General features: G+C 41.5%; 1 protein-coding gene across 4 annotated transcripts in view; it reads left to right on the top strand.

Annotated features, from left to right (window-relative positions):
- The window catches only part of LOC147172093 (dynein axonemal heavy chain 11), a 41,878-nt gene extending 26,796 nt beyond the window's left edge, over positions 1–15,082 (top strand). For 3 of the 4 annotated variants that reach the window (XM_086077457.1, XM_086077458.1, XM_086077459.1), the window contains 22 exons: positions 31–132; positions 691–825; positions 1,922–2,092; positions 2,195–2,430; positions 2,613–2,735; positions 6,765–6,969; positions 7,061–7,225; positions 7,410–7,550; positions 7,712–7,882; positions 8,278–8,400; positions 9,485–9,678; positions 9,748–9,896; positions 9,970–10,097; positions 10,374–10,601; positions 10,695–10,886; positions 11,653–11,781; positions 12,058–12,300; positions 12,389–12,571; positions 12,653–12,768; positions 13,395–13,507; positions 13,604–13,744; positions 13,846–15,082. In XM_086077457.1, the coding sequence (XP_085933583.1) occupies positions 31–132; positions 691–825; positions 1,922–2,092; positions 2,195–2,430; positions 2,613–2,735; positions 6,765–6,969; positions 7,061–7,225; positions 7,410–7,550; positions 7,712–7,882; positions 8,278–8,400; positions 9,485–9,678; positions 9,748–9,896; positions 9,970–10,097; positions 10,374–10,601; positions 10,695–10,886; positions 11,653–11,781; positions 12,058–12,300; positions 12,389–12,571; positions 12,653–12,768; positions 13,395–13,507; positions 13,604–13,744; positions 13,846–14,093 (3,636 nt within the window). In that variant the 3' untranslated portion in view covers positions 14,094–15,082. The remainder of the gene's footprint in view (positions 1–30; positions 133–690; positions 826–1,921; positions 2,093–2,194; positions 2,431–2,612; positions 2,736–6,764; positions 6,970–7,060; positions 7,226–7,409; positions 7,551–7,711; positions 7,883–8,277; positions 8,401–9,484; positions 9,679–9,747; positions 9,897–9,969; positions 10,098–10,373; positions 10,602–10,694; positions 10,887–11,652; positions 11,782–12,057; positions 12,301–12,388; positions 12,572–12,652; positions 12,769–13,394; positions 13,508–13,603; positions 13,745–13,845) is intronic. The other variant, XR_015095298.1, reaches the window with a different exon arrangement.

Raw genomic sequence — 15,082 nt, forward strand, 5'->3', positions numbered from 1 at the left:
AATTACAACAGGTACTTATTGTCATTACAGATTTATTGTGAGGTCATTCCAAAGAGGCAGGCTTTGTCCCATGCTAATGCAGAACTAGAAACCGCAACAACTAAACTGATGGCTGTCCAAAAAAAGTTGGAAGTGAGTAAAAATATCTTTTTAGTTTCATACTTAAAGCTGCTCTATGTAACAAGGTACTCCTACAAGCCTCTGGCCAATAGTTGTCAGATTGGATTCGGGTTCGAATTTCTCACACTCTGTCTGTGGATCTGATGTCAGATGTGCAGAAGGGAGTGTGCAATGTGCAGGTTCATTTTTCAGCCACGGGTGGCGGTAGCAATTCGAAATTAAATTTTCTGCATTCAGCAACTTTAACCCTGAATAGGAAACTGCACACTTTCTTCTTCACGTACACAATGTGCACATGATGTCACCTCCGCAGACAGAGAGTGGGAAATTCGAACACAAATCCAGTCTGGAAACTATTGGCTAGAGGCTTGCAGGAGTACCCATTGTGAACAGCTAAGGTGTTAATCTACTAATTAGAAAATGTTTCAGTCATAAATGGTCAAATAAAAAGGCTATTGTAAAGATATTTTTGAGCAAATTGTTACAAGGGCAGCTTTAACTTAGATTCATAGTTTGATGGTCATTTTATCAATGATATATTCTCTCTTTGCCCTTTTTGTTGCTCTCTAGGATTTGGATGCTAACCTCCAAAATCTTACCGCTCAGTTTGAGAGCGCTACAGCTGAGAAAATCAGTTGTCAACAGGATGTAACCCACACCAACCAGACCATAGAGCTGGCCAACCGTCTCGTCTGGGGCTTAGAGGTAATCAGGGAGAGAATCTAAGAGCCAGAGGTGCTGCTTACTGTAATTGTTGCTATTAATTTTCTCAAGTCTCATTGCTGGTTTTAGAAGTTTGCATGGGGAATTACTAGGGATGAAATAGTCTCAATGAAATGGACTTGGAAGGAGGAAGGAAGTTGTTATATTTTGGCAGTTTGTTCTGGCTGTTGTTTGTAGCAAAGAGAGATTTTAGTGTGAGTCAGGTAGTGTGACCCCAACCACAGAGATGTATGCACTGAACATATGGCTTGTTGGGTAGCTTCAGTTCATTTTTACATGGCATTCATACATACAACATGGAAGAGTACATACAGTGTTTTCCAGGTTTGTTAATTCATATAAATAGTTGAAAAAAATCTTAATTTATGGACTATTTGAATTTTCACATGTTCCAATTGCTGTATGATTTCTCCAGTATTTTACTTAACTCCTTTAAACCCTCAACTCTGCTACAGTATACTGTATACGTATTACAGTTATAGATGCTAATACCAAATAAAAGCTGTCCATTCAAGTGGTCATTTTGCAGATTCGACTTTCTTATCCCAGAAAATGAATGTGGTTTGCATGGACCAGCGTGGCTTTTAAGCATATCAAGATAAATGTTTTGTCTTTATGGCATTGACCTGGAAGCGATAGTGTTCCGACTAATAAATCAGGCCATCTATATTTAATCATTAACTTACCTCAAAGCCTCAACAGCTGTTGGAAATTAACAATGTCTCACCCCTGACTGAGTGATATTACAGGCAATCCATAATACATTAGTGTAAAATTATAGTGATTTTTAACTGCCTGAGAATTTATTATGTGACATATTTCAGATCCACGGCCCCTTGTAAGAAAATGTCATGCATGATTTATCGCTGTAGAGCTGTCACAGTCGTCGTATTGAATCTTTAGATAAATGTGATAAAAGTGAGTGAGTGAATTTCAGATCAAACTTTAAGCTCTGTTGTAAGGGATGCACGTTGATGTTCTTTGATTTGTGTTCTCCATGTGGTGAAATGATTATTAAAATTTTTCTTTTTATTATGGGTGCATCCTAAATGTCACTGATCCTTTTTGTGTCTTATAGTCAGAGAAGGAACGTTGGTCACACACACTTGTTCAGTATAAGATGCAACAGAAAACCCTGTGTGGGGATGTCGCCATCACATCAGCATTTGTCTCCTACATGGGTTACTTTACCATGCAGTATCGTGCTGAACTCATTGAAAAATGGATCCCATTCCTCAAATCTCAAAAGGTTAAGTTTCATCTGTGCCACACTGTAGCAATGAAACATGTTTTACAAGCCCTGTTTCTGCCTCCAGCGCTCAGTGACATCAATCCCTGGCTTCCATTCCAGGTCTCTGTACCCCTGACAGACAGCCTGGATCCCATCCTCATGCTTACAGATGATGCCGCTGTGGCTGCTTGGCATAACCAGGGTCTGCCAAATGATAGGATGTCAACTGAGAACGCTGCCATCCTGACCACCAGTGAGCGCTGGCCACTCATGGTCGACCCACAGCGGCAGGGCATCAAGTGGATACGAAGCCAGCAAGGCTCCAAGCTGAGGGTGGTGCAACAGGGACAGAAAGGGTGAGAAGGAACTGTGACGTGATATGTACTTTATGATGGAAATCTGAATATGTGTGTGTTTTTTTTTGGGGGGGGGGGGGCTGTCTTATGTTTATTAGACTAAAACCTTTCTCTTTACAGGTAAGATTATCATACAGTAGGGTGCTAATCTGCAATCCTGCATTTTTTTTGTTTTTTCACAGGTACCTTGATGTAATTGAAAAGGCACTATCCTGTGGTGAAACCATTCTAATTGAGAATGTGCCAGAAAAAATGGACCCTGTTTTGGAGCCTCTCCTGGGCAAAAACACTATCAAAAGGGGACGGTTAGTTTTTTAGTTTTTTTTAAACCGCAACAGCGAAAATTAATCAAACATCAAATCATTAATCCCCAACAGCATTTTTTCTTTGTTTCTTGCCTATTGGAACACAAATACATGCAACAGCAATGTTTTTGTGGTAGAAGACACTGGGATCAGATTACCAGATGGTTGAATCTCACTGAGCACTGGAACATCAGCAAGACATGACGGAACACATTATCATTGCCCGTTTTTCAGATTATTAATGAATGCGCAGCGCGTGTTCTGAATCCATGAATGCAACATATTGATCCATCCCTCAAGACAGGTGATAGATGTATATTTGTGTGTTCATATTCTTTAGGCCTGATGAATATTGAACAGATGAGCCTCAGTGTAAAAGCAGAATGGAGAACATTCATGGTTATGTATTAGGACTCAGGAGAGAGGTAGCAGGAAACATTCAATGCAGTGGCCCTCCATCATGATGGCAAACTCAATTTCTCTTTAAAAACTTCATAATGATTTGCTGCATGTTAAACATTTGTCTACACAGATCCGAGGAATGCCTTTCACCGGCTTTAAAATTTGTTTTTAGTATAACCCTTTTTTGATGTTATCCCATTAAGTTCTAATAAGTCTGGAAGTCTCTACTTTACGGTTATAAATGAAATTTGCTGTGGAATTCAAAGCCTTTTTTGATTCCAGAATTCCATGTCTGCTGATTCTGCTCACTGTTATCAACCTAATATAAGTGTGTTAACATATGCACCGTTACAAGTTGATTTTATTATTCGCAAAATCCACCCCAAAATTTAGTGACATCTTCACGCTGACTCCTACCAAACTTATGTACTGAATATACAAGTATGAAGCTTCTTTTTACATGTCCGTTGCGCTTCCTCTGACGTCATGTCTGTCCTGAGAACACAGTATATCATATTAGATCTGATTATCAGTTTATCCCTTGTAGATGACCCGCGCACTTGTTTCTGTCGATGATTAATACAACCAGCAGGGCCAGCCATGATGGATCTGGTGGGGCTTCACAGCTGAAGTTCATTAATAATTGGAATGTTGTAGAGTGTGAAGTAATGAATACTAATTATTCCTTTCATGGCTGACGGAAGACTACGAGACAATCCATCAGCAAACTTTAATTTGGTGGAGTAATGGTTCTATCAATAGTACATTAATTCTGCTTGTGAAGATAAAGAGTTGAACCCGATTAGGACGCAAGGAACCTGCGCTGTAGCACCATGGCCTTGCCTGCCATCCAAGTGGTAATTAGAGAAAAATTAAAAGCCCCCATGTTTGTCAAGCCTGTGCTAATTTAATTGAAATGCAGGGACAGATAAATATTGGCTGTGGAGGAAGCAATATTTTATATTTACCATATTTTTCAGAGCATAAGTTGCTCTGGAGTAACCAGTCAAAAAATGCATCAGGAATGCATCTAACTACAAAAAAGTTTTTCTTTTCAGTTTAAAATGCTTTATCTTAACTAATCCCACGTCGTATTGTGACCAATGGTAGAATCCTGGTCAGTTATTGCGCTTTTTGGTGCTGTAAATAGTAAATCCTAAACTAGCGGCAGCAGCAAACAACATACTTTTCATGACTACATTTTCTTCTTCTTCTTCCATTTCGTCTTCTACTTTATTTTCACAAATACTTTTGGTGCCCTAATTCCGTTCCATCTGGACCACTGCAACTGAGTCCCATACATAGAACAAAGTCCTGGCCATACTACATGATCCAAAACTCTGCGGCCAACACTCCACTGCCACTTTCATCTGAGAGCTCATCTGCTCAAAAATCACCCTCATGCCGTTTCACCCGTTGTGCATCAAGCTCCTGATAGTCTTCAAACTTCTCCTTGATGTACAAATCCCTCCACACCTTGGACCCACCATGCATCACTTACAGTACCTCCAACATCATTACATGCCTGCACAGAATCTGCACCTATCTGGCGCTAGCCTTCTCTCCATCCCAAACACCGACTTCACCGACAATTGGGCACTGAGCCTTCAGTGGCGCAGCTCACAACCTCTGAAACTTTCTCTCTATTTAAGTCTGAGAGGCTTCTTGCCTGGATATTAAAAACAAACAAACATAAGCCTATGTCACTGAGTGGGGCATGCTTATGAGGGTGCACGCACGTAGCGAATGTTGCTTTTCGGCAGTGTTGAAAAACGTTGCAAAGACACATGCCACACTCTCTCAAACTCTTTATGCTCTCAAATCATTTTAAAATAATAATAATAATAATAATAATGCATTATATTTAAAGGTACCTTTCTTAGCACTTAAGGACACCGTACAGTAAGTTAAAAGAGGGGAAAAAAATAAAAATGGAGTGCGGTAGAAGAGCAGAATGACATTTAAGTTGGTTATGCAGTTTTAAACAGGTGTGTTTTGAGTTGTGATTTAAATTGCGTAAAAGAGTCTATGTTTCTGAGTTGAGGTGGTAGTGAGTTCCAGAGGCGGGGAGCACAGCGGCTGAATGCTCTGCTCCCCATGGTGGTAAGACGAACGGCGGGGAGAGACAGGTGAATGGAGGAAGATGATCTGAGAGTGCGGGTGGGAGTTGGTACTTGCAGAAGATCAGAAAACCTTGAATGCAAAGAGGAGGAATTGAATTGGATGTGAGTCTGAACCCGGGAGCCAGTGAAGCTGTTGGAGGATGGGGGTGATGTGTTGGGTGGAGGAAGTTCGGGTTATGATGCGGGCAGCTGAATTCTGGACCAACTGGAGTTTATGGAGGTATTTGTGAGGGAGGCAAAAAAGAGAGAATTGCAGTAGTGAGAGGGGTTGAAATAGAGGCGTTGTCAATAGTGATTGAAAAACTGGCTGTTTTTGAGAGGTTGGTTTTGGTGCAGATGAGTAGGAATTCAGTTTTGTTACTGTTTAATTGCAGGAAATTTTGACTGAACCAGGTTTTTATTTCAGAGATGCAGTCTGTAAGGGAGGTAGGTGTTAGAGTGGAGGAGGGTTTGGTGGAGAGATAAAGTTGGGTATCATCAGCATAAGAATGAAATTGAATGTTAAATTTACGGAAAATATTGCCAAGGGGGAGGAGGTAGATGATCAAGAGGAGGGGCCCCAGGACAGATCCCTGGGGCACACCTGAAGTAACAGGGGAGGGGACAGATTTAAGGGACTTGAGTTGGATGAACTGAGTGCAGCAGGAGAGGTAAGATGAAAACCAGTTCAACGAAGGCCGCACTCAGGTCAAAGAGAATGAGGATGATGAGAAGTCCGGAATCATCTGCCATGAGAAGGTCATTTGTGATTTTGATGAGGGCTGTTTCGGTGCTATGGAGTGGGTGGAAACCGGACTGGAACGGTTCATACAGATGATTGGAGGATAAGTGGGAATGGAGTTGAGCTGCAACTGATTTTTCAAGGATTTGGGATATGAAGGGAAGGTTGGAGATAGGGCGGTAGTTGTTGAAGTTGGTGGGGTTTTCTTGTGGCAGAGCAATTTTGAACATATTCAAAATTTGATGAATTTCTCTGTTCTGGTCCCTTGAAAAGCACTTCTGTATTTTTTTTATATTATTGTAGATAATTATTGTGTAAGGTTTAATATAATTCAAGTTTCACTGGCTTTAAGAGGCAATTGTTGATTGCTAAAAAAAAAAACTTCCGGTGCTTGTGTAGAATAGAAAATTGATTTATCAATTATTTAAACAATCAATGAAAAATGGAGTGCAGTGCACTACTTGGCTGTAACCAACAGAGAGACATTATTGATTTAGTCTGATCGAGTATGTGGCTGAAAAGTGGGCATATGGATGCAAAGTTGAGCCACATTTGTAAATATGTAAATCTGTGAATATCTGGCTGCTACTATATTTGGCACAAATTCTTCAGACCATAAAATAATGTCTCTTTTTTTTTTTTAACATAATGATTTTGGTAATCCCAACCCAAGTCTTGTCATTTAGATGTTTTTGACATTATCCCTAAAGTGGTATAGTTAAGTGTTAGTATATTCACTATCCAAGTTGGACTTCTGGCTAATAGTTTTCTTTCATCTTCCAGGTACATTCAGATTTGTGGCAAGGAGTGTGAATACAATAGTAACTTCCGTCTTATTCTGCACACCAAACTGGCCAATCCCCATTTTCCTCCTGAGCTCCAGGCTCAAACAACCCTCATCAACTTCACTGTGACTCCGGCTGGTCTGGAGGAGCAGCTGCTGGGACAAGTAGTATCCCGGGAAAGGCCTGACCTTGAAGATCTGAAGGTCAAACCCCGTAGTTATTTAGTCAATTTACATATGAGAGTTAATTCCAGGATATCAGAAAGGAATAACTGGTTTGTGCACTCTGTCAAAGATGGAGCTGACCAGGCAGCAGAACCACTTTAAGATTGAGCTTAAAAGTTTGGAGGATGATCTGCTGAGTCGCCTCTCTACAGCCTGTGGTAATTTCCTGGGGGATATATCTCTGGTGGAGCAACTTGAAATCACCAAGACCACAGCTGCCCACATTCAAGACAAAGTACGACGCATCACATTTCAGTGTTGCACTTATTTAAGTTTTTCGCAATGTCTTATTGCAACCTGTGACTCATCTCTTATTGAACTTGCAGTAAACGCTATGCAGTTTGGAATATGTGTAATGAACAGCTTTTGGAGCATGACTGAGAGCCTCATAGCTCATTCTGTGCATTTGGAACACACAGGTGGTGGAGGCCCGAGAGAATGAGACAAAGATCAACGAGGCTCGGGAAATATACCGCCCTGCTGCTGAGAGAGCATCACTCCTCTTCTTCATCATCAATGACCTCAACAAGATTAACCCCATGTACCAGTTTTCTCTCAAGGTATTATAGCCTTTTATCCCTAAAATCCTCTGTGCATGCCCAATTTTGTCTAATTATTTTTTCTATTTGGGGTCAGATTATGACTTTTAGAGTATTAAATGTGCACTCCTTCCATTTAAATGTCTTTTTTTAAACATGCTGTTCTATTTGCTGTTTTGCAGAGCTTTATCTCAGTATTTAGCAAAGCAATGGAGCGTGTGGAATGTGAGGAGGATGTGAGCAGCAGAGTGGCTGCACTCACCGAGGCCATTACCTATTCTGTATTCCTGTACACCAGCCTGGGCCTGTTTGAGAGAGACAAGTTAACCTTCTTGTCACACGCTGCCTTCCAGGTGAGGGACTTTGGGCCGCCTTGGAGGTGGAGCGTCCTGTCACCCTGATCAATCAAAAGATATTTCTGCCCTCACATTAACTTCAATTAAAAGCAGTCAGCAGGACTATACGCTGCTATTGATTACCTCTCACCCCTCGCTCACCAGCTGCTGTTCAGACAGTCGGTTCTGACAAGGGGGTTGGTTCTGGTGGCATAATGGAATTATCTGTCATTGCGGCTACTTTTTCCCATCAAAGAAACTGTGTAGTTGTGAAGGCTGTCCTTCACGTCACTATTTTACACCGGATATAGCAGTAGTGTCCTTTTGTTAAGGAGTTGTTTTGAAACTTTGATTTGCTTTGAAATTGATTGATATGACAGAAATACATCATTATGAAATACTCTTCCTTCCAGATTCAGCTCAAGCAGAACCTGATTGATGCACAGGAGTTCGACTTTCTTCTGCGTTTCCCGGTGGAAGCTAGCAAAGTTAGCGCTGTGTCCTTCCTGTCACCAGAGGCCTGGGGAGCCATTAAGGTACTTCATATGGACAATGTAATCCAGTGGTTCTTAACCTTGTTGGAAGTACTGAGCCCCACCAGTTTCTTGTGCACATTCACAGAACCCTTCTTTAAAGAAAATAAAATGTGTTTTTTGTTCAAATTCAAGACATAAGTGTAGAGTTTACTGGTGAACAAAATCAACGGGGAGAGTAGCCTTTTCATTAAATCTGTCTCTCTTCACCTTGAATTCAGAAAGCGTTGTGTTCTTGTATGGGGTATATGCCACACATCAGCTTTGTTTCCGTTTCCGGTTTTCGACATGTGGGCCACGGTCCAGTACTAGCGCTTCCACCTGTGCCCCTCGGTTGCGCGTTCCCGTCGATGGGTGCGAGTGTTTAGTGCGTCTGTCTCAGTTGTCCAAAGCATTTCAGAAAGCTGAGACATTCAGCGCGCTTACGCCCATCGGCGGGTATGCGCGGTTGGGAGGGGCAGAGGTGGGCGTGCGAGTGTTGGAACGCGGCCAGTAGTGGCTGTAATTGGCGCTGATGTGTGAAACACGAAAATCGGAAGTCCGTGGCATCTCCCCATCTCCATGCAGCTTATCACTCAACTCAACTCTACAGTATATTTATAGAGCACTTAAAAACAATCACCGCTGTTTTCTTAAGATGGAACCCAGGGGCACCAGATACAATGAAAAGAGCAGAGGCCCCAGAATTGAGCCCTGTGGAACGTTCTGTTATACATGTGAATTCATATTACACATACTGTATTTTTCGACAATTTCTTTTTTTTGTTTCACATAGTTAGTATTAAAAGATTACAGTAATAAGGAAATCACACGACATACCATCACAACAGTCATAACTCGAGTACTGAGCGCACCAAGTTCCCTGCAGCACAGATAGGCTAAGCAATGTAGCGTGATCACCTGCTGCCAACGATGGCTGAGTCAGGTGTGTTTTGGCCTCCGCTGAACACCTGAGACTGACTCACCTAACACCAGTTTAAGAATCACTGTTGTCATCAGATGTGAAAGAGATATCATTAAAGCTGTCAATGTTCAATATGAATCTTCATTATGTCAAGAGAGTTGACAATGTATCATGTGACTTTAGACCATTTCCTCAATGGAGGAGTTTAACGGACTGGACCGAGACATTGAAAGTTCACATAAGCGCTGGAGGAAGATCGTTGAATCAAGTTGTCCTGAAAAGGAAAGACTTCCACAGGACTGGAAAAATAAGAGTTGTATTCAGAAGCTTATCATCCTGAGAGCTCTGCGCCCCGATAGGGTGATGTACACGCTAAGGTGAATACAAGACCATGTGTGTTCATGGTTGTAATTAGTGTATGACAATAATTTTTACTTTCGTGGCAGGAATTTTGTGGGGGACTGCATGGGAGCAAAATATGTTGAAACTGCAAGGTTGGAATTTGACAAATTGTATGAAAGTAGCGGCCCCTCAACACCTGTATTTTTCATCCTCTCACCTGGTGTCAACCCACTCAAAGATGTAGAGAAACTAGGTATAACACACCAGGTCCAAAATCCGCAATTTCTTGCTCTGTGACTATATTCTAAATAATTTTGTTTGTGTAGGATTAATGCTGGGATTGTCAATCGAGTTAGGCAATTTGCACAATGTTTCACTGGGACAGGGACAGGAAGACGTAGCTGAAAGGATGCTCAGAAATTCTTCTAAACTTGGACATTGGGTCATTCTGCAGGTAAGAATATTTCCTATTCACTAACTGGCTATTGTAGTTGCGCCAAGCTGTTCTTTTAGCCCTTGCAACTAATGATATTATCTCCCCCGGAGTGGGGAATAGACTCAATTTGGTTCAATAAAAAGCATAATTGGCTAGATCAGCCCTGTAATAGCCTCCTTTGATAGTAGAAGCTGGCAGCCAAGCCAGTCCCTGAGGGATGAAGGAAGACATTTTTAGAATGATCTTTTCACAAACATAATGCTTTATTATTTAATGTGTAATTTGGCTCCTTAGAATGTTCACCTGGTAGCGCGTTGGCTCCCTACTCTCGAAGCTCTACTGGAGACAGAGGCTGTGGATTGTCACCCCAGCTACAGAGTGTTCATCACTGGGGAGCCAGCACCCTGCCCTGAGCACCACGTAATCCCCAGAGGCATTCTCGAGAATGCAATCAAAATCACCAACGAGCCGCCCACTGGTATGAATCCCAGTCTACATGCCGCCCTCAACAACTTCAGTCAAGTATGTTTAGTTTGAAGAAATGCATTATTTTTTGTGCTGAAAATCAGTTTGGTTGCGACAGTGTGAGTTTTTCATATGTGTATGTTTTTTTAGGACACTCTGGACATGTGCTCACGAGAAAAGGAATTCAACTCCATGTTGTTCTCCCTCTGTTTCTTTCACGCTTGTGTCACGGAGCGCCGGAGGTTTGGCCCTCAAGGGTGGAACCACAAGTATCCCTTTAGCACCGGAGACCTCACCATCTCAGCTAATGTTTTGTTCAACTACTTAGAGTCCAACACTAAGGTAATTTCATTAATGTTTCGTCATTGTTTTGAATATTTTTCACAATTTGCTGGATCATTAGTTCTAGTAATTACCAAAATACTGTAGTTTAAAAAAAAAGTCAGTAATTCAAATTAATTAGTGAAATGTTTTCACTCTTATGATGGATGCTGTTGATCCCATTATTCCGCATTTATGCTTGCTATAAACATGCAACCTATAATTTAGCTTTATTTCAAGACGACAAAAAAATCCATTCTCTGCAGTACTCGCCGCTGCTAATGTGTTCCTCTTAGAGCTTCTATTACCCCGGTCAGAACCAATCACGTCTCCAAGGTGTTCTGCCCTCCAAAAAACAAATGTCCTTCATTATGTTAACCAAACAGTAACCTGTATGTGCGTATACAGAGAATTCATTAGGAGAGCAATGAAGCGTCGTCCTAAATGTAATTACATGCAGCCGATGTGACAGTTCGCAACGCTACATAAGTGATCACTGCAATTAGAGCTGACGAAGGAAGCAATTTGCAAAACAATACAGGTACAAATGATTGTGAACCTCCAGCTTTTGTAATTTGTTATGAATCGCAGGTTATCTTCTCCCTCTTTAACCTCTCACAGGTTCTCATCATCGCCTGCTAAGGGGAAAACTTGTCACACGTCAGATCAGTGTGTTTCAAGAAGCACTTTCTTGTATTTTCGTGCAGTTATTATGGGCAGATCATCTTGTTCTTCCTTGAAGAATCAAAGAATAACTCATATGTATACGTCTTTTTTGTGGCTTAAGTTCATGCAGGTGCCATGGGAGGATCTGTGCTATCTCTTCGGGGAGATCATGTATGGCGGACACATTACTAATAACTGGGACAGAAGGCTGTGTAAGGCCTATCTGAAAGAGTTGATGCATCCCAAAATGGTGAGTCTGTCATTTATTCTGCATTTACATCCACATTATATAACACTTGTGAAAGATGTTGCTTTTTCAGCTAGTATGTGTTAACTCTTAAAGAAAGGGTGCCCTCTTGGAATGCAAAGCTTAACTGCAATTTTATTGTCTTAACTCTCACAAAGTGCTTCATAACATCCGCAAAAAAGAAAGAAAAAAAGACCAATATTGTGTTTATGTCTTGCTGTCCTACTAACTTCTGTGCACAAGTAATTGTATTTTTTTAATCTGCTTTTTACTTGCCAGTTTGAAGGGGAGCTCTATCTGTGTCCTGGCTTTATGGCCCCTCCATTCATGGACCACAGCGGGTACCACGCTTATATTGATGAGCATCTTCCACCTGAGAGCCCCTGTTTGTACGGCCTGCATTCAAATGCAGAGCTCGAGTGCCTCACTCTCACCTCGGACAACCTCTTAAAGACTCTGTTGGAGCTGCAGCCGCAAGATTCCTCCAGAGGGGAGGGGGCAGTATCGAGCATGGAGGAGAAGGTGTGGCCACCCCCTGTCACCTTTTATAGAACTTGCTCACTTGTATGAATCACCAAAAATGCTCACCACAGGCCCATGTTTTTGTCAGGTTAAATCTATGATTGAAGACCTTCTCGACAAACTTCCTGAGCAGTATAACATGGCAGAGTTGTTGGTTAAAGCAACAGAGCGAAGCCCGTACGTTTCAGTCTGTTTGCAGGAGTGTGAACGCATGAATCTCTTACTGGGGGAAATTAGGAAGTCCCTTGATGAACTAGATCTTGGCTTGAAGGTAGTGTGTTGAAGGTTTCGGTTTGGTCATGAGAATTACTGTTTGTGCTGCATAATTTATTAGGATTGGACGTGCTTACAGGGAGAGCTCACCATCTCTTCCAGTATGGAGACTCTGCAGTTGGCCTTGTTCAATGAAGATGTACCTGATTCCTGGGCCAGATTGGCTTACGCCTCCACCAAAACACTTACACATTGGTAAACAGAACAACATTCTCCATAAGTTGTCATTTGTCACTGCTAACTTTTAAAGTAACACTAAATAACTTTTCAACCTTAATAAAATATCTTCATAACTCTTCTGATGAAACATTGACTTAAAACTAGTACCGTGGCCTTTGCCATGGCGTGAGGGCGTCTATAATTTTTACTGGCACTAAGCAACTTTTAGGAGGATTGTAGGAACACTGCCACACAAAAACCTAAAAATGGACTGAATGCTTTATGGCATACGTCACTTGAATGTCAACGCACAATTACTGCTTTTCTGGCAGAAGCTGCAAAACAACTGAAAAGTTTTGTTGAGGAGACAAAAAAGAAAAAGGGAAGCTACTCGGATAGAAAGACAGTCAAGGATCAACACTGGACCGGCTTTGACTCGCTGGCGTGAGCTAAAAAAACGACACAATGCGCTTGTCCGCATGGGAAATGTGGTTTTCCTTCAGACATCACAATACCGCTTTTGTCCATACGGTGTCGCCATAATCAACGTAAACTCAAATTCCTTAGTGTTGCTTTTAACAGTGGACTGGTTAAATAATTAAAAGAAACAAATTTAAGTTTAACTCGGTGCATGTCACATTGTAACTTGATTTGTGTTTTAGGTTCAGTGATATTAAGTGTAGCTGCCGTGACTTAGACGGCTGGACACAGGACTTTGTTCTACCTGCAGTTGTTTGGCTCTCGGGCATGTTCAACCCGCAGTCTTTCCTCACTGGTGAGCTCTCAAAAACAATGAGGCAGATTATAAAGTAGTAGTAGTAGATAAAGTGCTCTTCAGAAATTGTGTTAATTGACACCTGACTTTTGACAGCCATTCTGCAGAGCATTGCCCGTAAGAATCAGTGGCCCCTGGATAAAATGACGTTAACCGCTGATGTGACAAAGAAGACGAAAGATGATTTTGGGCATCCACCACGGGAGGGGGCCTATATCCATGGCCTCTTCATAGAAGGTAGAATCAATACACAATATTCACTTTGCTGAATTACAACATTCAAAACTGTTGCAATCAGCAGTTCGACTCAACACATAACATGCTCCATGTCGCTTCAGGAGCACGTTGGGACACACAGTCGGGAGTCATCGCAGAGGCGGTTTTGAGAGATCTGACCCCTCCCATGCCGGTGCTATATGTACGAGCCGTACCGGCGGAAGAGCAGGAACTCAAAAACACTTACGAGTGTCCGGTGTACCGCACTAAACATCGCGGATCTACATATGTTTGGACGCTTTACCTCCGAAACAGACAGCCTCCTGCTAAGTGGATTTTAGCTGGTGTGGCCCTGCTGCTGTCAGTGTGATGCCTAAAGGAATGCAAATAGTATTATTTCTGGCAATAGTATTATTATGCAAAGTTTTGCATAACAATGTATTTTTAGTCATATCCATTTTTTTAAATACATTTTAAGCTTTTAGTACATTTGCATTTTTTATTTGTTTGATATTTGTTTATGTCAGCACTGATCCTTCGGCATGTATTTTATTTTTTATTTTTTCCTAGAGATTGAAAAAAATGTAAACCAAGATCACAAGCGTCATGTTTAAAGCAGCTGATATTGTCCAGACACTGTTGGACCTCTCGCTTGAGATGGTTCAATCTGTCCATGATTTGTTGGGAGCTTATGTCTCCATTTTAGGCCATGTAATTTTGGAAAGGGAGCATATTTTATTGGAAGGTCAAGATTTAAAAAAAGCTCGCTGGTTGCCCTCTACTAACTGAATGATACACAATGCCGTCTGGAGAGTTCCCGGCCTGAATTCCCAGGAGATGATGTGCATGGTCGCTATTGACTTTTAAATGAGGTGCATTTGACATTGACCTTTTGTACGGCTTCGGTAGAATACTAACAGACTAGTGTAATTCATTCAGCCGGGCCTGCAGAAGAAACCTATTCAAAGCCATTGATAGCTTTCAATGAGACAGCAACGCATCAGATTACACATCTTTTATTTGTCTGCTCTCTGTCTTGATGAACCAAAATAACTCAGAAGCTCCCAACCGTACTCCTTTCAAGCTAATTGAAAACACATATGTGCAAAATTAAGGGTATAATGTGAAGAAATAATGAATAAATGTGCTTCATGTGCTGTATTCAACAACAGTTTTCAGTTTGTTACGCATGCAAATTCTAGTACATATGATGTGAAAATGTGTTTTTTCAAACACTGATGTCTGCGCTTCTGCTAATTCCGCCCTACATCTCTTGTATCAGCAGGCAGAATTGTGCAGGGTGTAAGATTGACTCTGTGCTTTGTATCACACACAGGAAATGAAGAACTCGTCTTCCCA

This window comes from Leptonotus elevatus, chromosome 6 (genome assembly GCF_054856555.1).
Source record: "Leptonotus elevatus isolate MCC_2025b chromosome 6, RoL_Lele_1.0, whole genome shotgun sequence".
Classification (NCBI taxonomy): domain Eukaryota; kingdom Metazoa; phylum Chordata; class Actinopteri; order Syngnathiformes; family Syngnathidae; genus Leptonotus; species Leptonotus elevatus.